Source organism: Primulina tabacum, chromosome 8 (assembly GCF_025594145.1).
Source record: "Primulina tabacum isolate GXHZ01 chromosome 8, ASM2559414v2, whole genome shotgun sequence".
Lineage (NCBI taxonomy): Eukaryota > Viridiplantae > Streptophyta > Magnoliopsida > Lamiales > Gesneriaceae > Primulina > Primulina tabacum.
In genome coordinates, this window is record NC_134557.1 from 2,520,352 (window position 1) to 2,543,531 (window position 23,180).

General features: G+C 34.8%; 4 protein-coding genes across 11 annotated transcripts; 1 reads left to right on the plus strand and 3 right to left on the minus strand.

Annotated features, from left to right (window-relative positions):
- The first annotated feature begins 156 nt into the window (after window positions 1–156).
- On the plus strand, window positions 157–7,005 carry LOC142552895 (filament-like plant protein 4). 7 transcript variants are annotated; one of them, XM_075662785.1, is made up of 6 exons: window positions 157–247; window positions 1,754–1,885; window positions 2,583–2,808; window positions 2,890–5,125; window positions 5,862–5,904; window positions 6,306–7,005. In XM_075662785.1, exons 1-6 carry the CDS (start codon window positions 176–178, stop codon window positions 6,837–6,839), a joined length of 3,243 nt encoding a protein of 1,080 aa, XP_075518900.1. In that variant the 5' UTR covers window positions 157–175; the 3' UTR covers window positions 6,840–7,005. The 7 variants fall into 7 exon arrangements, with proteins under 7 accessions (XP_075518900.1, XP_075518898.1, XP_075518903.1 ...); XM_075662783.1 differs by having other exon boundaries at window positions 5,859–5,904; window positions 6,306–7,004; XM_075662788.1 differs by having other exon boundaries at window positions 2,890–5,116; window positions 5,859–5,904; window positions 6,390–7,001.
- Window positions 7,006–8,278: 1,273 nt separating this feature from the next.
- On the minus strand, window positions 8,279–8,826 carry LOC142552896 (protein SMALL AUXIN UP-REGULATED RNA 51-like). The gene has a single exon (XM_075662791.1). It carries the CDS (start codon window positions 8,735–8,737, stop codon window positions 8,408–8,410), a length of 330 nt encoding a protein of 109 aa, XP_075518906.1. The 5' UTR covers window positions 8,738–8,826; the 3' UTR covers window positions 8,279–8,407.
- A 3,378-nt stretch (window positions 8,827–12,204) lies between these two features.
- On the minus strand, window positions 12,205–16,837 carry LOC142552897 (endoglucanase 10-like). Its single transcript, XM_075662792.1, has 6 exons — window positions 16,364–16,837; window positions 15,667–15,950; window positions 14,721–15,158; window positions 13,811–13,952; window positions 13,320–13,486; window positions 12,205–12,805 (listed from the first exon to the last, which is right to left on the minus strand). Exons 1-6 carry the CDS (start codon window positions 16,578–16,580, stop codon window positions 12,473–12,475), a joined length of 1,581 nt encoding a protein of 526 aa, XP_075518907.1. The 5' UTR covers window positions 16,581–16,837; the 3' UTR covers window positions 12,205–12,472.
- Window positions 16,838–19,935: 3,098 nt separating this feature from the next.
- On the minus strand, window positions 19,936–22,656 carry LOC142552898 (RNA-binding protein 2-like). 2 transcript variants are annotated; one of them, XM_075662794.1, is made up of 6 exons: window positions 22,463–22,656; window positions 21,332–21,459; window positions 20,977–21,256; window positions 20,807–20,868; window positions 20,582–20,663; window positions 19,936–20,236 (listed from the first exon to the last, which is right to left on the minus strand). In XM_075662794.1, exons 1-6 carry the CDS (start codon window positions 22,542–22,544, stop codon window positions 20,133–20,135), a joined length of 738 nt encoding a protein of 245 aa, XP_075518909.1. In that variant the 5' UTR covers window positions 22,545–22,656; the 3' UTR covers window positions 19,936–20,132. The 2 variants fall into 2 exon arrangements, with proteins under 2 accessions (XP_075518909.1, XP_075518910.1); XM_075662795.1 differs by having other exon boundaries at window positions 21,332–21,589.
- Between the last annotated feature and the right edge of the window lie 524 nt (window positions 22,657–23,180).

Sequence of the window (23,180 nt, forward strand, 5' to 3'; positions counted from 1 at the left end):
CTTTTCCTCCAATTGTTCTATTTGCTTTGTTTTCTGTGTTTTGGAAAGCCGTATTCTTGTTCATTTGAAATCTATTTCGCTTTCTTGCTTCACAAACTTTAGAGCATTTCTCCTTTTTTCGGAATTCTCTGTCGGTGTCCCTTTTTCTTTCTTTAGCTGGGCACTTTGCTTCTGGATGTCTTGCATGAGCATCTCATCTCTACTTTCTTCCTTGCTGCTTTCTACGCCTCGGGTTTTTGGAGCTGCGGTAACGTTTCAGAGAACTTGTGAATAATTGTTGATTCGTCGTAGAATGATGTGGTCTCCTTCGATAACCATCCATGATTCTTATCGCGAGTGTTAAATTATTTGGTGTAAATTCCAGTTTATTTCATATTCTAGTCGTTTTTCGACCTAAATTGTTCTATCAGAGACTAGAAGTGGATTCAGATTTTTTTGAAGGGATCCAATAATTGCACACAAAATTTGATTTTTTTTCCCTTTTCAGGAGCGCTGCTGCTCCGCGCACATTGTTCTGGGGGTGCTCATTTTTTTGTTTGTTCATCTCCACTTTCTTCTAGTTCTTCGCATGAAATTTATAATCATTACATATACCCAAGGTTTGGATCAACAAAAGATTTAGGCCTTACTTCTTATGTTGTCATCAAAGCATTTTGAAGATACCTTGATGATGTAATGTCTGGATATTTTTTTTTTCCAATTTCATTTATATATAGGATATATTGATATTATAATTGTTTGTTTGCTAGATGAGGAATGCGATACGAGAATGAATTTTGGTATTAAGTGAGGGAGACTTTCTGGTGCATATTTCCCATTCATATTTGTTAAATTATGGAAATGTCTACTTAAAAAAAATATCACGGAAATGTTTTAGTCAAGGTGTATTTTGATTGTTGGCCTTTCATTTTCTTGATTCTCATGGGGATAATTTAAATTATGCAAGTTGGTCGCATGTTTTAAAATATTTTGAGCATCTGAATGGAACTCGTATGTGTTTATCTGAACCCCCAATTATTTGCTCTGGATAAGATAATAATGACATGGAATTTTTATGACGTGTGTCCTGGATTTTCAATTGTTTTGATCCTTTGTATTTTATAATTATTTCTGGATCTTTTCGCCATTGATTTCGATGTCATAAGAGCTGAAAATCAGTTAAATCCATTTGCATCATGCACCTCATCCTAACTCAAATGTCCTTCATTATCTTGTGAGCTTAGGCGCTTACAGATATTCCTTCTAAATATAGTTGTCATTCTAGGAAGTTCTGGTGTGTATAATGACTCGGTCCATTATATATTGTTGGTGACTAGGTAAATGTTGAATAATCTGCATTTTCTACCCCTGTTGCTTGTTAGTCAACTGCATATGTTAATAATTAAGTCTATGAAAGTGTCCCAATTTTGATTTTCCGGCTGCTTGTTGAGTAAATACTTCTGTTAACGGATAAATTGACTTGGAAAATTGAAACATCTGCACAAATTGTATTTTTCATCGCCATTGCATGGCCAAGAAGGCATACGTGAATAAATTATAATTGCACCAAGTTACTTGAAAATATTTTCATGCTTTGATTTTGAAACTATCTCATTCCTAAAATTGCTGATTGACTTTCTAGATGTCGGCTCTGACAATTTGCATTTGTGACGTTACATATAATGCATGATGTATCGGGCCTTTGCTGTAAATATAGTGTATTCACTTTCTAATCAACTTTTTTGCTAACAAGTTTATGGTCCTGTGTCAACAGCTTGTAATGGATAAACGGAGTTGGCCGTGGAAGAAAAAGTCATCTGATAAGCAAGGTGTTGAGAAAGTAGATAGTACTGCATTAGACGCTTCTAATTCTATTTCCGAGGCCAGTGAAACTCAAATTGACAAGGTTTGAATTGATATGTGGTCTATGCATATGTGATCTATGCATTAGACACCTTTAGCTTCCTTTTTCATTTTCTTTTAACCTTTTCTACATTTTTCCCACCAAGTTCGATGACTACAGGATCACTTGACATTTCCTAACAAATTTTTTCTTTCTGTCATCAAGAATGAGTATATAGCTGATTTCCTTTGGATAAAACAACTATTTACGAGTCATGGCTCTTTATCAATCTTAGATATTCTGGAGTGCCTCAAAATTTGCAATGTTCACTTCTTTTATCAATAAGACTGAAGTATCTTAACCTCTTTAACTTCTTTACTCATTTCATTTCAATAAGCACTTGTTGACTGTGGTTTCTTTTAATACGTGTATGTTCACGGAGATTGCCAAGTCAACACCCACCCATTTGAATGAACTTACTATTAAATGTATGAGATATCGAGTTGATTGAATTGCTAAATCTGACTTTGTATCTGTGTAAATGTTTCCTATAATATACATCCATGATCTTGGCTTCTTCGTTTTTCTCGTTCAAATCACACCATTATTCTCCTTTTCTTTTTTGCCATTTTCGTGTTTACACTCGAGAATCTAGAAACTTTTTGGTTCTAAAATTATCATATAACTTTTTTTTGCCTCCAGGCCGACTTGTAGTTTACCCTGCCTTATGCATATATATCTCGTTTCCTATTTTTTACAGTCTAAGCAGGAAAACAAGAAACCGAAGTATGTTCAATTATCAATAGAATCATATACACATTTAACTGGATTGGAGGATCAATTGAAGTCCTATGAGGATAAAGTCAAGACCTTAGAAGATGAAGTAACTGAACTGAATGAAAAGTTATCCGAAGCCCATTCAGAAATTACCAATAAAGAAATCCTGGTGAAACAACATGCAAAAGTAGCTGAAGAAGCTGTTTCAGGTTTTAATTTATAATTATGCATCTCATTTCTTCTTGAACATAGAATGTGGTTAAACTTAAGTTTATAAACTATTTTCACAGGTTGGGAAAAGGCGGAGGCAGAGGCTGCAGCATTAAAAACTCATCTCGAATCTGTCACATTGCTAAAGCTTACCGCGGAGGATCGGGCATCTCATTTAGATGGTGCTTTGAAGGAATGCATGAGGCAAATGCGAAATTTGACGGAAGAACACGATCAAAAGTTGCATGAAGTTGTTATTAACAAAACGAAGCTTTTTGATAAGATGAAGCTCGAGCTTGAAGCAAAAATATCCAATTTAAACCAAGAACTACTCAGGTGTGCTGCTGAAAATGCTGCACTCTCTAGGTCTTTGCAAGAACGCTCGAACATGCTGATCAAAGTGAACGGGGAGAAGTCACAGGCTGAGGCTGAGATACAAATTTTGAAGAGCAAAATCGAGGCCTGTGAAAAAGAAGTGAATACACATAAGTATGAGCTTCATATTGCTAGGAAAGAGGTGGAAATTCGCAACGAGGAGAAGAACATGAGTGTGCGATCTGCTGAAGTAGCTAACAAGCAGCATCTCGAGGGAGTAAAGAAAATTGCCAAGCTTGAAGCAGAATGTCAACGATTACGCGTTCTTGTTCGGAAGAGATTGCCTGGTCCAGCTGCACTAGCGCAAATGAAACTTGAAGTTGAAAACTTGGGCCGGGATTGTGGTGAGTCTCGTCTGAAGAGGTATCCTGTGAGACCTCCTACTCCACTCTCATCCCAAATACCTGACTTTGGACTTGGAAACACACAAAATTACCATAAAGGCAATGAGTTACTATCAGAACGTGTACTAGCGATGGAGGAAGAAATGAAGATGTTGACAGAAGCACTGGCAAAACGCAACAGTGAATTGCAAGCTTCGAGGGCGTTATTTGCTCAGACCGCTGGCAAGCTTCAAAGTTTAGAAGCACAACTGCAAGTTGATGGCGAACAGAGAAGGTCTATGAGATCAGGTGCTCTGGTTCCAATAGAGAGTTTCTGTAGTCAAAGCATTGGTAATGCACCAAGTTTTACCTCCGTTTCAGAAGATGGAAATGACGATAGCATAAGTTGTGCTGGTTCGTGGGCTACCGGAGTTATGTCTGATCTCTCTCATTTGAAGAAATCTGAACACACAAATCCGTTGGATCTTATGGATGACTTTCTGGAGATGGAGAAATTAGCATATCTTTCCAATGGAACAGTTCCAATTATGGGTATATCAGGTAACGTAGGTAATGGGAGATGTGAAATTGTCCAGCAGGAAGAATCACTTGAATTCACCATGAGAACTGAACCCCCAGTGTCTGAGGAGGGTTGTGGTTTGGAAGCTGGAGTGTCTTCTGATGATGATGTAACTGTTGCAATTCCACAGCTGCAGGCAGATGCACTTATCTTCAAGAAGCTCATATCAAAAATATCTTTGATTCTGTCTGGAGATGTTAACCTGTGTACGGAGACCGCACAAATCTTTAACCAAGAACTGGAAATTGCCGTTACTCGGATTCATGACTTTTTCACGATTCTGGGTAGAGAGGCCAAGGCAGTTCTGGGAACAATTTCTACTGATGGAGATGAATTGAATAAAAACCTTGACTCGTTCTCTGCCAAATATACCGAATCTATAAAAAATGTGATTAATCTGAATGAGTTTGTTATTGACATCTCTCATGTATTAAGCAAAGCAAGTGAGCTGCAATTCAACGTTACGGGATTTAAAAGTTCTGAAATGGAAACTGGCTCATTTGATTGTATAGACAAGATTGCACTCCCTGAGAGCAAAACTTCTGTTGATTTATCAGGAGACAGGTATCCAAACGGCTGTGCTCACTTTTCTGATTCCGCATCTGATCCTGATGTCCCTCATGACGGGAATCTTGTTCCTACCTCTGAATCAACAAATCCGTCGTCGAAATGCTCGTTGGAGGAGTTTGAACAGTTGAAATTGGACAAGGAGAATCTTGCAGTTGATCTGGCTAGATTTATAGAAAACTTCGAAGTCAACAAGTCTCAATTGCTGGAAACGCAGCAGCATCTTTCTGAGGTTCATTCACAACTAACAATAGCTCAAAAGGCCAACAGCTTGCTTGAGACACAGCTCAAATGCATGGCAGAGTCGTACAAATCACTTGAAACACGGGCAGAGGGATTAGAGATTAAGGTAAACCAACTTCAGGGGGCAATAGAAAGTTTAGAAAATGAGCTACAAGAGGAGAGGAAAAATCATCACGATGCACTTGCCAGATGCACTGATCTCCAAGAGCAGCTGCAAAGGTCGCAAAGGTACTAATATATTTCCTTCTGGAGCAATTCTGCATTGATTTGGTTTCAGAACTTATTGAAGCAGATGGTTGTGTCCTCAATTTAAAGGGCTTGATTTATTGTGTTAAAATGAATTTCTTTTACTTGTCTTGTGGTGTGAAAAGATCATTTTAAGCAGTTGGTATACTCCTTTGAAACGTTTAAAAGTTATCACTTACATATTAAATGGTCTTTTTTTTGTCTATAAACTCTGGAGAATATGCCTGCAACTTCCAGTGCAAGCCTCTATATTTTCCTTAGTTAACCTTCAGTTATGTAATAAATCTGCAAATTATAGAGCAATTGCTTTTTGATGGTTAGCTCCATGATTCTTGTTGTGGTCCAATTTTAAATTTATTCGTTCTGATTTTCACAAAGCACAATCAATTGAAGATTCACTAAAAAGAGAGGTAGGAAATAAAGAAGTAAACTAAAGAGAAGACTGTAACAAAATTTTTTTGCCCAATCTTGATTTTGATGTTCATGTTTAGTTCGGTGATAACTTGCTTTGGCCCGTAGGCTTTTTCATTGAAGCTTGTTAAACGATTTCTGAAATTTCATAGTCTTTCCAAACTGTCTTAGACAACTTTAAGGATACAGACTGATGCATTTTCTAATATTGGCTGGTCGATTTTTCTATTTAGTATGAGTTGAAATTGTAATGATTTTTTATCTCACATCTTTGACATTGCTTGCCTTTATATTTATTTGCCAGTAGTGATCGCGGTGCAGCAGCCGATAGTGATGACAATATTAGCCAGGTGAGCATGCAAAATCATCTTGCTTTCTATATGTATCCGAGTGGACAATTGGTCGTTTATAAATTTTGAAATGCATGCCTTTAAGGTTTGCTTAAACCAGTTGCTTCAATAGTATATGTCTATCGTGGGGCAGGTTTGTGCTCTGGTAAGCCCGTTGGTCACCATTTAACACCTATGTGTTTGAATCCTCGGAAGTGAGTTTGTAGAGAAAAAAGCTCTTTGGGTACGTATCATAGTTTCAAAAGATAATATTCAGGAGCCATACAAAAGAATTGGCAGGGGACCGCAATTGTTTTCACACGTAATGTTGAAGTTTAAGTGTTAAAAATTATCAAATAAACCATATGGCATAAATTGTTTTTTTTCCTTGGTTGATGAAATGCCTGACCTGCTTGTACCAGTTTCAAGGCCGTTCCAATTACGAGGTGTGTATCATCCATGGTCAAGCTTTGGAGAAAACTAAAAGCACTTTTCTTCTTTATCAGGAGAAGGAGTTGGCAGCTGCAGCCGAGAAGCTGGCCGAGTGTCAAGAAACCATATTTCTTCTCGACAAGCAGTTAAAAGCGATGCGTCCCCAAACTGAGTTTCTCAGTTCCCCGAACTACGGAAGAACTCAGAAAACCGACCACCCCATTGAAAATGAACCAACTGTAAGTGGCACAAATATTCGAGATGCGGATTCATCTTTAATGGACACCACCCCTTGTCTCAATTTTCAAGGAGCAGAATCCAAATCCCCCTTTGACATGTTCAACGCTCCATTTACTCCATCAGACTATGAAGTACACAATCTACAGCAGTCGCCAGTTTCTAAGTATTCAAAACACCGTCCCACAAGTTCAGGCTCGTCTTTTGCAGCATCTACTCCCACTCCCGAGAAACAAGCTCGTGGGTTTAGCAGATTCTTTTCAGCTAAAGGGAAGAATGGTCAGTAGTTACTGACCAACTAGTCACCAGCTTAATAAACAGTTTATGTTTTCTAGCTTTCTGTAAATACCGAAGAACCTTCCAAACTTACCCATCAAACCTAAGATCTTTTTTATACATTTAAATGGTTTGCTGGTTATTGCTTGCATACAATTTCATCCAGTCTCTATAATAAGGTACGTGAGATTCAAAATAACTGGGATCTCCTGGAATTTACACATTCGAAGAATCATTGCAAAATAAAATAAGGTGGGTAAAAGTTAAATGCTTACCCACCAACGCTCGTGAATACAAGTATTTGAAAAGGGAAATTATATGCACAAGACATATAGCAAAATAGATATCAGAAGATGCAAAATAAACAGAAAAAATAATATCTGCCAATTCATACTTGCTACTGAAACTATATATACATCTCCCATCATCGAAGAACAGACTGCTTCTAAAAGGATGGTCACAAAGTAAAACTACCCGCCTATGGCTAAATGGTCGAATTTATATTATATCAAATGAGTTATATACCAAATGATACAGATATACATTGAATTCTTGATTACTTGAAAATTTTGGTAGTTTAATAGAAAATGCATGTGATCCAACTACGCATTATTTAATTTGGGATGTATAAACAGTTGGTGTATCGTTTTCTAAAGACCCCATTTCTGAAATGTTAGTTTGATATAGCTTAGCTTGATGTTAAAAATTCTACGCAGTTGAAAAGTAAAGAACGTGAATTGTTCAATCATTTTTTATGGGCATAACGACATGAAAAGACGTATTTGAATTGGAAATAGTGGGGAATTGAAACTTTTGATTTGAAACTAGATTTAAATAGTTATGAAACATAACTAATTTTAATTTATAGATATTAATTATAATATTTTGCAAAAAATAAAAAATAAAAAATCGTAGGAGGTAGTAACCATGAAGGTAGATGATATCTTAAAACTGAAGGAGATCAATTATGTGTCGTAAACGACGACAAAATTGTATGCGCGAAATTGTGATAATCGGGTTTTTAAAATGAAAATATGTTACCACTAATTACGTGTCTATAAAGTTTAAAAATTTACTATCAATGTTTTTTGGATTTCGAGATATTTAAAGAATACAAAATTTCAAGAAATACACCAATTTTACAAAATCTTGAAGAATCTATTAATGTTCATCGATCGGCCTGGATAATGTACCCTCTTATTTTTAATTTGTACGTATAGATTGCCTCTCCATAAAATACACTAAATTTTTCATTAATATAATATCACGGTCCAGCCCGCTTGTGACAATGTCTGCTTTGGTCCGAGGCCTCACGGTTTTAAAACGCGTCACAAGAGGTTGTTACACGCTCATTTAAATGCTCAGCATCTCTCCCGTTATATATATATATATATATATATGAATATATATGAATAAAATACGAAACCACGTAGACCTTAGGCCCAAAACATATAGTAAGAAGACATTATTTATTGTATTTCCGAGAGAGGAGAATTTTAATTTACTTTCCAAAAAGTCCACATAAAATATAAATTAATTATATTTCTTTGGAAGTGGTCTTGCTAGGTTAACCTCCTTTCTACCTGAGGATTGATATTTGAGCTTCAAAAAGGTCTTCCCCGCAGGGAATGGTGAGCCCCATTTGATGATATTGGAACCCGAGCTCTTCTTCGGCACGCTGCAGAAGGCTCTGGAACTGAGGCTTATCCAGGAAAGATATTGGGATTATGTATCTGCTCCTGTTCTCTCCTACGTACACAGCAAAATGCCCCTTGGGCACGTCCGAAGGGAACCCTTGTCCATTTTCGTAGTCTTGTTTCTTTCCCAAACTCGAATACCGCTTCATAATCTGCTTGATCATCACTGCTTTCTGGGATTGCTTGTTCGATTTTTTTATCGGCATTTTCATTTATCTTTGCAAGAACAGATTATATGGGATGGTGATCAAGGTCACTCTTTCGGGCGGCGAGTTGGAAATAATGATGCTGTACATGTGATTTGTGCACATGGTTCGCCGGCCGCGTCGCGGCCGGAACGGCCGTTCCGGAACTGGAACGGTGACCGCCGTTCAAAAGTTCCAGGGCAAATTGGTGATTGTTTTGTAGCGCTGTTCTTCGACTTTTTAGCGGCGATTTAACGTCGATACGGAACGGAACGGCTGAGCGGAACGGTTATGTGTAGAAGAGGCACACTCTTTTACATTGGATGCAATCATGGTTGGACGAAACGGGAACGGAACGGTCAGAACGGGCGTTCCGGAACCGGAACGGAAGGAACCTTGACGAGGTTCCGGGGTGTGTAGGTTGATGGCTTGTATCTGCGTTTCATATACCGAAAACGGGGATTTAACGGCGGAACGGAACGGGACACGCGGAACGGCACGGAACGGAAGAGATTTGTACAGCTGCAACAAGAACAAAAAATCTGTGTGTAAAGAAGAGACTGCAAGTCAACTATTTCTATTGAGAAATTTTCGTTACAAAGTGTGAAAAAAACTAAGTTAATTATAAAATATTTCTATTTTAATTGATGTTAAATAATTTGTAACATCATTTTATATAAGATTGATGCTTATTATTAGTCCATCACTCTAAATTGATTCAAATTTGTGCGAACTTATATATATCCAATCAAAAATATTTTAAAGTTTTAATTAATTAAATACAAATCATTTTTAATAGTATATTTAATTTTTGATATGGTTGGAAATATTTAAATATAATGACGATATAAATTTTGTTCAATAAATTGTTAATAAAATTTTAAAAATATTTTAATTTCTTATTTACATCAAATAATCTATTTAAATGATATTTATTTTAATTTTCATATTTCTAAATATTTTTCAAAATTTTTAATTTTTATATATTTATAATATTTTTTTAAAATACCCGTTCCGCGACCGTTCCGCGAAATTTCATTGTAACTGGAACGGTAACATCCGTTCCGATCTCCGCGACAGCGACAGCGAACCATGTTTGTGCATGAGTGCGAGTATTTATGTCATATGCTGCACTCACTATATTTAAGTTTTGGTAATTTTAATTTTTTTCGATAGCATGTCAGCGTCACATCGAAATTCACGAAATTTGTGAAAAAAATAAAACAAATATAAAAGATTAAGAATGAAATTTATATTATATACGATCAAATCACAAAAAGATAAATACTTAAGACCAAAATTGCAATTTTTCATGTATCTTGAGCACTGAAACTTCTTGTTTTATACATTAATGATACATAATTCAAAATAAATTAATGTTAATAGGGGAAGATCAATCTTATTTGAATGGGAGAATAGTGTAATATTTTTTATTTTTTTTTAAACTTGAGTCTAAAATTGAATTTATTTTATTAGACATTTAACATCAAGTAAAAAGTTTTCCTATGGGAAAAATGGCGTGTGCCCATGTGGGGTGAGATATATCAGTTGTAGGGAACTAAAACCATTGAAATTACCTAATGTTGTTTTCATCCAGCCAGTAAGGGTCCTCCACTTTTTTTTAACCATAATATCACGCTTTATCTAAATTTGGTCCCTTCATTTTTAAATTTGATCTCTCTAATTTTATTACCATTTTTTTTCCTTAAATTAAATTTGTGTGCGCTTGTCTATTAAAACAACCTTCATTTTTAATGTAAGTTTTCGATAATTTGACTTTTCGAATGTCAAGAATACTGCCAAATATCTTTTGTCTAGTGACAAGAATGAGGTCCCAAAGACCTCTATGATTTTAAATTCAAATCTCACTTGTGTGAGTAATTTAAATTTGGATTAGATCAAATAACATATTCGTTCTCTGTTGTATGAAAAAAATGTCAAAAAATTTAATATCAGACACGCGAATGTGAAAAAGAATTTAAATTCCTTTGATTCTCTAAAATAATAATAAGATAATGATAAGAATAATAATGACATATTTTTCACTCTTGATGAAACAATTCATTTTTATAAAACACAAAAACTTTTGTAAGACGGTTTTACGAATCAATATAATGTATTGAAATTAGAAAAAAATTTGCAATTAACGACGAGAGAATTCATAGCATCAAATATGAATTTGGAATTCGTTTATTGCAAAAATATTTCAAATTGTAAGGGAACTACTTGTTTTTCTCAAAAATAATATTTCGGAAAATTAATATTAATTTCAAGATTTTTCCACGTGCATGATATGAACACGTATTAGTTGAAGAAAGCTTTGAAATGAAAAGAAATCAAACGTCCAAAGAATCCTTTTGTGGACATATAGTTATGGTTTAGAAAATGCATGTGTCCGTATCAGAGGACAATGGATGTGGTCCTTACTACTCCCAACCAACCATAAGTCATTATCCAATATATAATTTCAACAATCTACCTAAATTATTTATTGCATCTAATGTGACTTATACATTAAGGGAGGTTTCACATGAGAATCCGAGTTGGAGCAACATTTAGGCTGATTCTCTGCCAAAATCAGTTATTATTATTATTATTATTACAACGGGCACAAGATGTTTTTGTTTTAACGTGAATTCGAAATCACTCACGTATTTCTTGTGTTAGGAGATATTTATGTCACTACATACGTGAGCCTTAACCTGCCAAAATCAGTTATAACGGTCTATAAACCTTAGCTTTGATGGTGGACTGGAGGAACCACCTTGTGGGAATTGATAAAGAGCACATTATGTCACATATGCTCAATATAAACGAATTGATGATTATGGCTAATACAACATGAGTAGGTCTCTTGTGAGACGGTCTCATAAATCTTTATCTATGAAACGGGTCAACCCTACAGATATTCACAATAAAAAGTAATATTCTTAGTATAAAAAGTAATACTTTTTCATGGACCCAAATTAGAGATTCGTCTCACAAAATACGACTCGTGAGACCGTCTCACACAAGTTTTTGCCATTTTTCAAAGATATTTTATAAATTTCTGCAGAAATATCCGACACCTATATGTTTATGAATAAAAAAGTTCAACTCATCAAATAAGTTTATCAAAGTCGATGATCGTAAAAAGAACATTTGGTTTATAGAATCTAAATTCAAAACTTAATTCTAACGAATTATCAAACTCCGTTTTCATATCGATCTTTCAATCCAAAACAAGATTTATAAAAAAAAGCTAAGGCCTTCCCTTGAAAACAATAGGGTTTCTTTATTCTTCATTCAGCGCTGAAGGAAAAAAAAGCAAGAAATAATTGTGCAACTGATGAAATTCCTGAGGGAACAAACCAGGGTAGTATAAAACATAATGTATTTGGGGATGATATTTGTATGTTTAAATTTTTTTTATTAAGTTTTGAATTTTTTATATGCAAGCATCGGCCCGGACATTCGGGATGACCCGGGTGGATTATAATAGGGATTATAAAATATTGCTAGTAAATGAAAGTTTTTTCACAACCAAAATTGTCCTCATAGAACAAAATCTTGGACATTATACATCAAATACAACTCAAGAAAAACGTACACACCATCTTTTGCAGCATAACTCAAGATCCGTCATCACAATTACAGACAAATGCAGCACCTCTAGTAAACAATTCAGCACGCTAGTACTACGTCGTCTGTGTTTAATCATGTAGCTCAAGTGATAATGGTAAATGTAGGATGAGACCAACATGTTCTATCAGAATCTTTTTCTCAGGTAAAAGATTGTACCACGGATGATGTAGTAACTAAGCTGGAAAGGAGGCCAACTAGGACTGCGCTGTTATAAGTGCTTGGTTCGGTTTGCATTGAGTTGTTTCTTGAATCGATGAATGACTCATTGAAGAAAGGACCACCAACAAGTGCTCCCATTGCAATATTAGGATTTGGTTCATCTGATTCGAGCCACTTGAAACCATCTTTGCAACCAGTTGTTGCATCGGTTGGAATGGAGGCACCTCTATGATGGACATATTGTGGATATTTATCACCATAGCCAACAAGATAACTTATCTTCATAGGATTGCTACCCAATATATAATCAGCCTAAGAAGGCATAAGATGAATTGCTTAGTACAACACAATAACTAGAGGTGGAACAAAATTATGGATTTGATTAAACCAAACTGAATAAGTTCGGCAATTTGGTTATTCCTATGTGTAGTTTATTAAAATTTAAAGATATCGATTAGTTTGTTTGCCAGTTTTTTTTTCCAAATTCAAACAAACTTAAGTAAAAAGAAAATATCTTTTACATATGTTTGGGTCTGATTATTTTGGTTACTTAAATTGAGTTAGTTTACTTTTGCAAAATTCAATCTGGTTAGTTCGATTTTAAGAATTTTTTGGTCAGGTTGTTTGGTTCATGAATAAGTTTGGTTTTCGAAAGTTCAGTTTGGTTAATAACTGAACCAATGCTCACCCCTATGGGCAAGGGCTGGCACTGTTGATTCTGTCAACGGATAATTTGAGCAAATTTAAAGGGCAAGTCTTTCTTCGATGAAAGATTAATGGAGAAACATTTGATCCTTAGTAGAACATTGTATGATAGAATGTATACCTGTGAGATTGCAAAATTCCGGAGGTCTGAGGGTCTAAAATAATGTCCATCACAAGAAATCTTTGCCGTTCGAGATGTAAGCATGTAATCACTATAAATGACAGCCAAAAATGCCGACGCTACTGGATGCTGCAAAGCATTCCACGGACTTATCCAAACTAAACCGCCTGCAGTTCATCCCATGAACATAAGCAAATGTTTTACAGTAATTGCACTAGATGATCTAATTGACATTAATGTGAAAGAGATATTCAGAGCATTGTAAAGACCCCATATAGGTTATGGCTAAAATCCCAAATGAACCATTATGTTCACTTCTTGGAATCGGGGTAGGAAGAGAAAAACTTAACCAAAACTTGTGTGTGCTCAAAACCAGCAATATGAAAAGATACCACCAACAGATGATGAAGATGAACTATGAATCAAAATAGGCGAAAATGAAAATCAGTAAAAGAATCCAAGTCAACAAAAAGTATCAGACAGAAAATTACTGTCAGTTCTGCTGGATGTGGCTGTTGGAGATTTTGGCAAAAGACCACACATGACTGCCTCTGCTGATTGCCTATACTTCTGAAGAATTTTGGAATTTGAGACGTCTTTTGAACCAAATAAGTTAACCCTTGATAGCAAAACCTGTGACAAAAGCACTCGGTTACATTTGCATTTATGAACTATCCCCTTGGTTAAGTACAAGCTGTGTTCTCCTTAATTCTCGAAAATTAGGAGCTTATAAGTTGCAAACATCTCAGATGACAACATAGTTTGTAAAGTTTGCCAGACATTCTAATGCGTAGTCTGATCTGTGTAACATTTAACAAAACATTTTGGGGTGATGAAAAGCTTAGCCATACACCATCTAGGCTCGATCTAAGGGAACATGATGAGCAATATTATGTTCCCACTACCTCTGACTTCTGAACACTATAACTCCAAGCCTTTCCGAGAGCCAAAGACAATGGATCGATTTGATTTTGGTATAGGAGTTATCTGAAAAATATTTTTTTGCAAAATGTGATGTATGTTTGATTCGGTTTTCTCAAAAATATTTCTACAGAATGTATCTGACATAAGAATTCTCGAGTTGCTGATAAAGCATATTAAATTATAATTTTTAGTAATATATGTATATTATTTTAAAAAAATTCGAGTATAGCATATTCTGTCAAAAATGAAGTATAACATACTATTAGAGTATTTTGGTTGGAAGTGGAGAACAGTTGAAGTAAAATTACTCATTATGCAGAGGGATTTGAAATGGGTGAAAACATATTTTGGCGAAAGGAAAAAAAATAAGAGTATTATGTTTGTTTTTGGGAAATACAGTATAGCAAATGAACCAAACCTACCCAACGTGTCCCACAGTTGAAAGAACAGATTTACCAGAATGGGGACTTGGATTACCTGCGTTCCAGCCAGTTTATTATCCCAGCTAAACCATGTTGGACTTCCCCAGTTAGCATAGTCATCACCATTTTTCCCAGTCACATATTCGAAATATGATTTCTCACCAGTCGCATGATATAACCAACTAGCTGCCCACAATAGCTCATCTCCAAAGCCAGTGGAATTATAGTAAGTTTGTGCTTCAGGAATGCTGATGGAATATGACCCTCTATATATGTCAGCGAACGTAAACAATTGTACAGCATGCTTCAAAAGCACATTTGAGTATACCAAATCTGTGGTCTTAAACACCAGAGATGCTGATGCAAGAGCTGCGGCAGTTTCGGCAGCAACCTCGGTTCCTGGGGCAGAAGTATTCACCTGAGCAAGCGGCCTTTCCGCTGTCATGTCCTCAGGTCGAACCCAACAACCATGGTCTACTTTAGGACTGCCCACCTGCCGAAGTTTCAATATTATTCTATATTCTTGACTAACAGAAAGATGGTGAAAATATCATACTTCAAACGCACAGTTTCACACACTTTGGAAGTTGGAAAAAATTGGGCATCCCATGCTTGAGAAAAATAGATGGGAAACACTAAACAAAAAGATGGAAATTCTATGTTTATTATCATTCTGGTCAAACAAGTTTTTTTCCAAACTTCATCTTAATTGTTCCGAACACATAAATTTCATTTCATCATCAAAATACAGTCTCTTAGTTTTCTTGGCTAAAGAGTACATATTTTTTGCTATTAAACTTACTCCTCAAGCCTACAAAACAAATGGAAACAAGTGATGGTTTTTAGAGATGCACTGTCACCTCCAAAAATAGCACAGAAGAAATTGACAAGAAGCTCACTTTCACGAAAGTAACATCTCCAAATCTTCCGCATGTGCATAATTTGATCTAAATGATCATCGAGGAAGGTCAGCTCTCAAAAAGCAAAAAGATTAGACCAACCTGAACATATAAGACATTATCCGTAGGATGACAATTGATGAGGTAATCCGTAATCCACTTGAGTGAATCTTGAGCAGCTTTTAATTGATTCACCACCTTCATTTGATCACCGTACTCAAGTATAGTCCATGATAATACTGTGGCAGTGAAAGCCATTGGAAATCCGAACTTCATATGATCCCCTGCATCAAACATCCCTTTTGAAAGATCCAACCTTGCTTCACTTCCATCTTTCAAAGCCGAATCTCCCCTCCAGGGTATCTGATTATTCACCAATTTCCCAGCTGCAGCATTAATTGGGGAGAGTTCCGCCATTAACAAGATATTCTTTCGCATAATTGGGGAAAGAAAAACGGATAATGAGTGTAATCTGAGTCTAATTCATCCACCAAGTAAAAATATTACCAGCATAGACACATTGAATCAGTTACAGACGTGCTTAAGCTATCTATAGAATTTTACAGTTAAACAAAAGCCAATAAAGACTCCCAGATTCAGCACTAGCATCAAATTGTTCTGAATCGCTAAAAAGTTCTAAAAATACAAGAACAAATGATGAGTCACTAAATAATGATGGGTTTTACGTTCCCGTTTTAAAACTTAAAAAAGGAAAAAGGGAACTATATAAACAGATCAAATTTCATGACACATTCACAGCAAAAGAGCAATGATAGATCAAAGAAAGGGTATAATGTACATTTTTGTATGTCAAAAAACTGCACAGCAACTTTGAGAGCATCAGCATATTTCTGCGTAACGGCGCCTGGAGGCCCCGGAACTGGTTCAGCCTCCGGCTCCTTAGACTTGTGCATTTTGTTCTTCAAAGTCAAGAAAAGTGCGAGTGCAATTGCTGCCAAAACTATTACCACCAGAAACCAACCGCACCACCCTCTTGATCGCCTTTTTTCCTCCATTTACTTCAAGAATGGAGACCAAAAAAAACTCAACTTTTCTGCTCCAAAAACCAACAATGTGTATCCTTTCTAATGCCCGGATCTAAACCTGCAGCAGGGTCAGTATGTTTTCAAGGGCCGAATCGAAAATGCCGGTAGAACTTGAAAATGACGACAGGAAAATGAAGAATTTAGGAAAGTTTTGGGGAAACGTGGTGGTGAAATATAGCCCAAGGATTCGAATTACAATGGGATTTTGTGCGGAAAACGGAGAACCGACAAGAACAAACTGTGTAGACTTGCATAACACGAAACTACGATAATACCCTTTCCAGTTGGCTTGATGGTTTCACTTGCGGTTGGTTAGGTGCATGGTAGTGTCGGTCAATATTCCCATTTTATCCAATTATTATTATTACAACAGTTAAATGGAGATTTCAAGCTTAACTGTAATTACGGAAAATATTATATGTTACGTATTGAGTTACAAAATGTATTTGAAATAAAGAAATTATCTTTGCATTTATTTTGAAATTTTTTTGTTACATTTCAAAAAAATTATCCAACTCAAATAACAATTAAATAATGAAGAGATTAATTATCGAGCATCACTTGAACAAATAAATCAATTTATATTATATGAAAGATATGTTCTACCTATACTAAAATCATATACAAATGAATATTTAATTATATAAATCAAGAGTGGGTGTGTTTTAGTTTTAGGTGAGACGATACATCAAGTGGACTTGTAATAATTTCAAATTATTGAAAAGAATGCCCAATATAATAGTAATACCGCAATATAATAGTAATACCGCACATTTAGATTTATTTCTTGACGTAAAAAAATATTGTTATTATGAGACGATCTCGTAGATTTATATTCATGATATGGATTTACTTAATTCACATATAAAGTAAAAATTAATACTTCTGGTATAAAAATAATATTTTTTCATGGATCGAGTAAGATATGAGATTTGTTTCACAAAATTATCTATGAGATAATCAATCACACAAGAATTTTTGCATAAAGTATATGTAAATTCGCCACAATTTGGCTAAGCTTGTTAGAAACATTTTTTATAGCACTTTGTAAGATGATCTCATACATCTTTATCCGTTTTACGGGTCAACTTTGTTCATATTTATAGTAATAAGCAATACATTTGACATAAAAAAGTAATATTCTTAATGAGTGGCCCAGATAGGAAATTAGTCTTACAAAATTGACTAATAAGATTGTCTTACATAAGTTTTTGTGAAATCTTTTTAGGAGCTTATAAGTTGTAAAACTTATTTTTAAAACAAATTTGTTAAAGTGTTTGCATAAATTTATTTTAAATAACTTAAAAGATATTGATATGTTTGATACTGAAAGTTGTTCTTATTGTCAAAAATAGTATAATGTTATGACGGTAATGTAAGGAGTAATTATCTCAAATTCTTTTATAAACAACTTATAAGTTGTAAAACAGTTTATTTCGAAAGTTTATAAGTTGTTTGATCAAATTAATGTCGAACAAATTTACACAGCTTATAAGCTTTAAAACAGTTTATAAATTGTTTTGTAGAGCTTATAAGCTCGACCAAACACACTTTTAACAGTCGAGTGATACCATACTCTAATACACATATCAACTATAGTTCGAGTTTATCCGCCCAAAATGTAATCAAACTAAATGTAGTTAATCATTCATTACTACACCTTAACACGTGAAACAATTGGTTGGCCGCATTAATATGAAATTCAAGAACGAAATTAAGAAGCATAAATGATTTACGTAGTTAATCATTCATTACTACACCTTAAAACGTGAAGCAATTGGTTAACCCCAATAAATATGAAATTCAAGAACGAAATTAAGAAGCATAAATGATTTTTTTTTCAAGCACGTAATATCAATGTATGTCCAATAATCATACTCCTTATATCTATTATTACATAATACACACAAATTATGGAAAATAAAAAGATCAAAGGGGACCGTTGAGATAGCAAAGCTTTGCATTGATTTCCTGTGAATCTTTTCTCCTTTTTTTAAGAAGAAACTGTATTAAGTTGAAGAGTAGAAATCTTTCGATATAATTCTAGAAAACCAAGTTGATAATAACCAATAACTCATTCTAAATCTGACTTAGTCCTAAGAGCGTGTCGAACCAAGTTGCGTGTCAGCATTATTGGCAAATCTCCTAAGTGGTGAATTAAAATAGTTTATCATCCTCATTTTCGTCTCCGAATTTCATCCTTATCTCAATACATGTCCCGATCCTCATTTTTTTGGGTTTGGGATATTAAACCCTCGTTCCCGTTTCAAAATTATTAATAGAGCAAGATGAGAGCAGGTACGAGAATTTTCTGAACAAAAACTTATTATTATATATTATTATTATTAATGACAATATTAATTTTATTATAATATTAATATTTTGGTTAATAACTTGTATCGTTTCTGTATTTGCTCTTGCTCAATTGAACTAACATTTATTTTAGTAAGTTATTCTCTATGTTCTTATAACTTTGATTACTATTTCAGACCACAAGGCGTACGATGCCATTTCTATTCGTGAGAGGGGGTGGTGTTATTTTGGTTTCGCCGCCGCTCAGAACAGCTTGATCCATTGGTAGTGCACTATGCATCGGTTGTTTAAATGCTTCTTCATGAAAACAAAAGGCTTGCAATTCTGTGATCCTCTATTTGTTATTTGACTGGTGGCACTGATTGGTAACTGGTTGAAGATTTTGAAAGGTTACCTTGTATCATCAGTTGAGGGCAATGAAACATGCGTGTCAGTTGATGTGGAAATGCATGTTATCTTTCCAACACTTTAGCTAAACGTGGGGAGTTTCTCATACCCATGTTCGATTTACACACAGATTTGATGGAGCAGCGAACGTTCCCTCATTGCTTGAATTGTTTCAAATATCATTCGAAATATCGAAATTTATGTTTTGAGTTTTTTAATTCCTTAACCAATTTAGATTCTTTTTGCGTAATTTCTCTTGAAATTTTCGAGCTTCTCTTAAATTTTCTTTAAATTGTCACCAGTGAACTAAAAAGCACATCTGGAACACGAAGACCTCATGGGAGACAAATATGTGAGCAGGTTTCACTTTAAACCACTGTTAGAAATTGTTGTCCGATTATAATTGTATTCCATCAACATAATTACCCTAGAGGCTCCTATTCCATCAACATTAGGATGGATTTTCGCTATGTTCAATCACATACGTTACAACAATCTTTGACAAAGAATTGTCAGTGGCTGGCTTGTGGGTTTCTGGATTATATCCACTTACAGAAGTTGGCTATGTCAACTATTGAAAATAAAATTAAGCAAGTAAACAGATTATATAGTTGGAACAAGAAAAGAACAAACCAAATTAAGCTATATTAGAAATCATACAACATAATATAATATAATGCCTCCAGCTAATAAAAAGAGATGAAATCATACAGCCACGCCCCATTTCTAAATTGCAAGATTTTAAGTCATTGACTTATTTTGGACACTAACTACCATCCAAATAAGTTTATGTCATGCTGTAGAAGGAAAAGTTATAGTTGCTCATCGCCTCCAGCGAGATCCAGGGGCAGACCTCCGACCTGGAGATTTTGAGAACTGCAGACGCAAATAAGGAGAATCTGTATCTTCTTCATCCATCTTATAACCTGCATAAACAACCAATATTTACTTATAGTGTGGAATACTATAACATGCATACCCTTCCTGTTAGTAAACTCAAGTTGTAAACAATTTAAATAATTGCTTCATTTCACTAATTACCCCAATTTTCACAAAACAATGAGTGTCTTCATTTCGACACGTCAAGGGGACACCAGTCGCACGTTACAAATAACTTTCAATTAGACAAATATTCGCTTTCAATTTTTTCAACCCAAACAAATGAAGAGGTCAGAAGTTTGAGGAATCGAGATCTAACCACCTGAAAATCTTAAATAATTGATATTTTTTAAAAAGAGAAGCCATATTTACTTAAAACAAAAGGCAATCACCTTGCAAAGCACTTAAAGCAGTTGCTGCACAAGCCGCATCCATGAAATCAACAAAGCAAAGAATAAGGGGATCTCCACCTCGCTGCATGAGTAAATATTTAATCAAAACCTCACATACGTGTCAACTTCAATATGATGTATATGGGAAAGAATAAAGATGGACTAGAAGAAATTTCAAGTTTTCATGAGCGGAAAGAGATCTTGGAAAATTTGCAGCCTGCTTACGTGTTTTGAATCCTTTCTTACAAGCCTTACTTCTTTGTACCCTACAAAAGGGCGAAAAATATCTATTGGAAGTTAAAGAATGAAGAACATGTTCGAGGATGTACCATTATCGAAGCACTCAAATGTAGATAAAAAAGTTTCATATAATTATGACCACGTTTAAAGGATACGAGCCACTTCCCGCCGTGTGCTGTTTGGTGGAAGCCCCTCAATGTACAACGTACTAGAAGCATCTGGAGGTAGTGGTATAATTTCCCGGGGTACGGTAATTCTATTTACCGGAGGTGGACCAAAACCAGTGCCTCTATCATTCGGTGCTAGTTCAGGACCCACATCTTCCAGATGTTTTATTGCAAGATGATCCTGTAGATGGAAAGCGGGCATAACTCTACCAGTAGCATTTCCAACCCCCATTTGGTTAAACTGACTTCCTTCCTCAGAATGTGATTGCTGGGGGAAAAAAAAGCAATTATTTAAACTCCAGCGCGCACACACAACTGAAAAAAGATTACACGGAGGAATTACCGAACTACGGAGATAATTGTCATATGCTGACCCTAAGGATTTTGTGTCCTTTATTGGTCTAGACCCATCCAGATCATGATTCCGGGATAGAATTTCAGAAGCGAAGTTCCCCTCAATTGGTGGAAAATCTACATTAGTAAGAAATAACATTTAACTTTAATGGCAGAACTGCATGCAGTCATTTAGTCTTCAATTTAACCATTTTAGAAGCAACTTAATCCGCCTCTTCTCACAACCCAATGTCATTTGCCACAGTTCCTGTATGTTGTCACACATTTTCTGAGAACTACAAATTTTGAAAATCTGGACAGAGTTCTGTGATTGTGATTTCTCTAAACCAGAAAAAAAGCAGAAACAGAATTGGAAAATTAAACAAATGATCTATTTGGTCCAACGATCAAGGGAAAATTGCAAAAGTCTTGGTCCAAAGGTTGGAGATCAAAGTCCGGTCAAACTTTCAAATCATAAATTTTAATTCAATGTAAACATTTAAGTGATTTGCAGAAAATAGAGAGAAAACTAGGCTTCAAAAGTTCCAGAAGAGTCAACAAAATGATGTTATATTAATGATGGTTCAAAAAACACAACACACTGCCAGGCTCCATTTGGTTTGGATCATAAGGTCCTGACAGATTAAATTTAAAATACCCAGCAATATCACCATCTTTGTTGGATTTTCGTAATCGTAAAGCATATCCTTCAGCCTGGTATGCATACTACAGTTTGTCGATTAAAAATCTCACCCAATAGGTGCTGATAATGTCATGAAGGGAACAGTAAATTTTGCTAATTAGTCAAATACACAAGTGGCTATGAGGATTTAACTCACCAACACTCAACACCTGGACGAATTCAGGTTAATTTTCAGTTCATTACCCATAAAACAACTGTTTGATGACAATAAGCTAAATTTTCAAACTCCGTAAGTTAATAGCCCTGGACGAATTCATGTTAACAAATTAAAAATAAACCAAATTATAATGCAGTAAAGCAATTGCCTTTTTTTAATTCGCGAGAAGCTGAAAAATTCACAAAAATAAAAGCAACGGCCCGTTCTCATCCGTAAACAGATTCAAAATCTTCAAAATGAAAAAATGAAAAAAAATTAGGGCAAATTAAGCGGTTAAATACCAAAATCAGTTCGATTTCGCTTAAGCGGAGTGGCCGATTGGTACGGCGGAGGCTGCTGATTACTCCAATAATCATCCCCCATCAGAGCAGTAAAACTGCAGGAAGAATTACGGAAATAATGTCGTAAGAACACCGTAGGTTTCAGAATTAAGGTGGCTTTTGATTTTATTCGTTATTTGGTGGTGGGGGAGGAAATAGGAATACATCCTTTTGCAAATACATCATTTTAGTCTTATTTATACTATAATTTGTTATTTATATTATTAAATTTCAACATTAATTCATTTTTTTGATAATTTAGAAACTAAACAAAAATAAAAAAACATTTAATCTTAAAATTCATTTTGCTTGAATTTTTCTAAGATATAAATATAAATTTTTTTGGAATTTTAATTTATTTAACAAGAATTTCAAGTTACAAATGCTTATTCGAATTTTTTCCTGCTTAATTTGCTTTTTTTTAAAAAAAAAAACTAAAATTGAATAAATTCATTATTTTCATCTGCGAAATGGTTGGACATATTTTTAAAAAAAAAAATAAAAACTAAACATAGGTTAATTTTAAAATGGCTGTCATGCTTTTTTCCTAACAAAGGGGGAGCTTGATACAAATAGTTTTTAGGATTTTATCCCCAAAAATCGATGTAATATTGGATTTATTTCTAATATTTTAGAAGATTGATTTTTAAGAGATTAGTTAACTTTAATTATTTTAGGA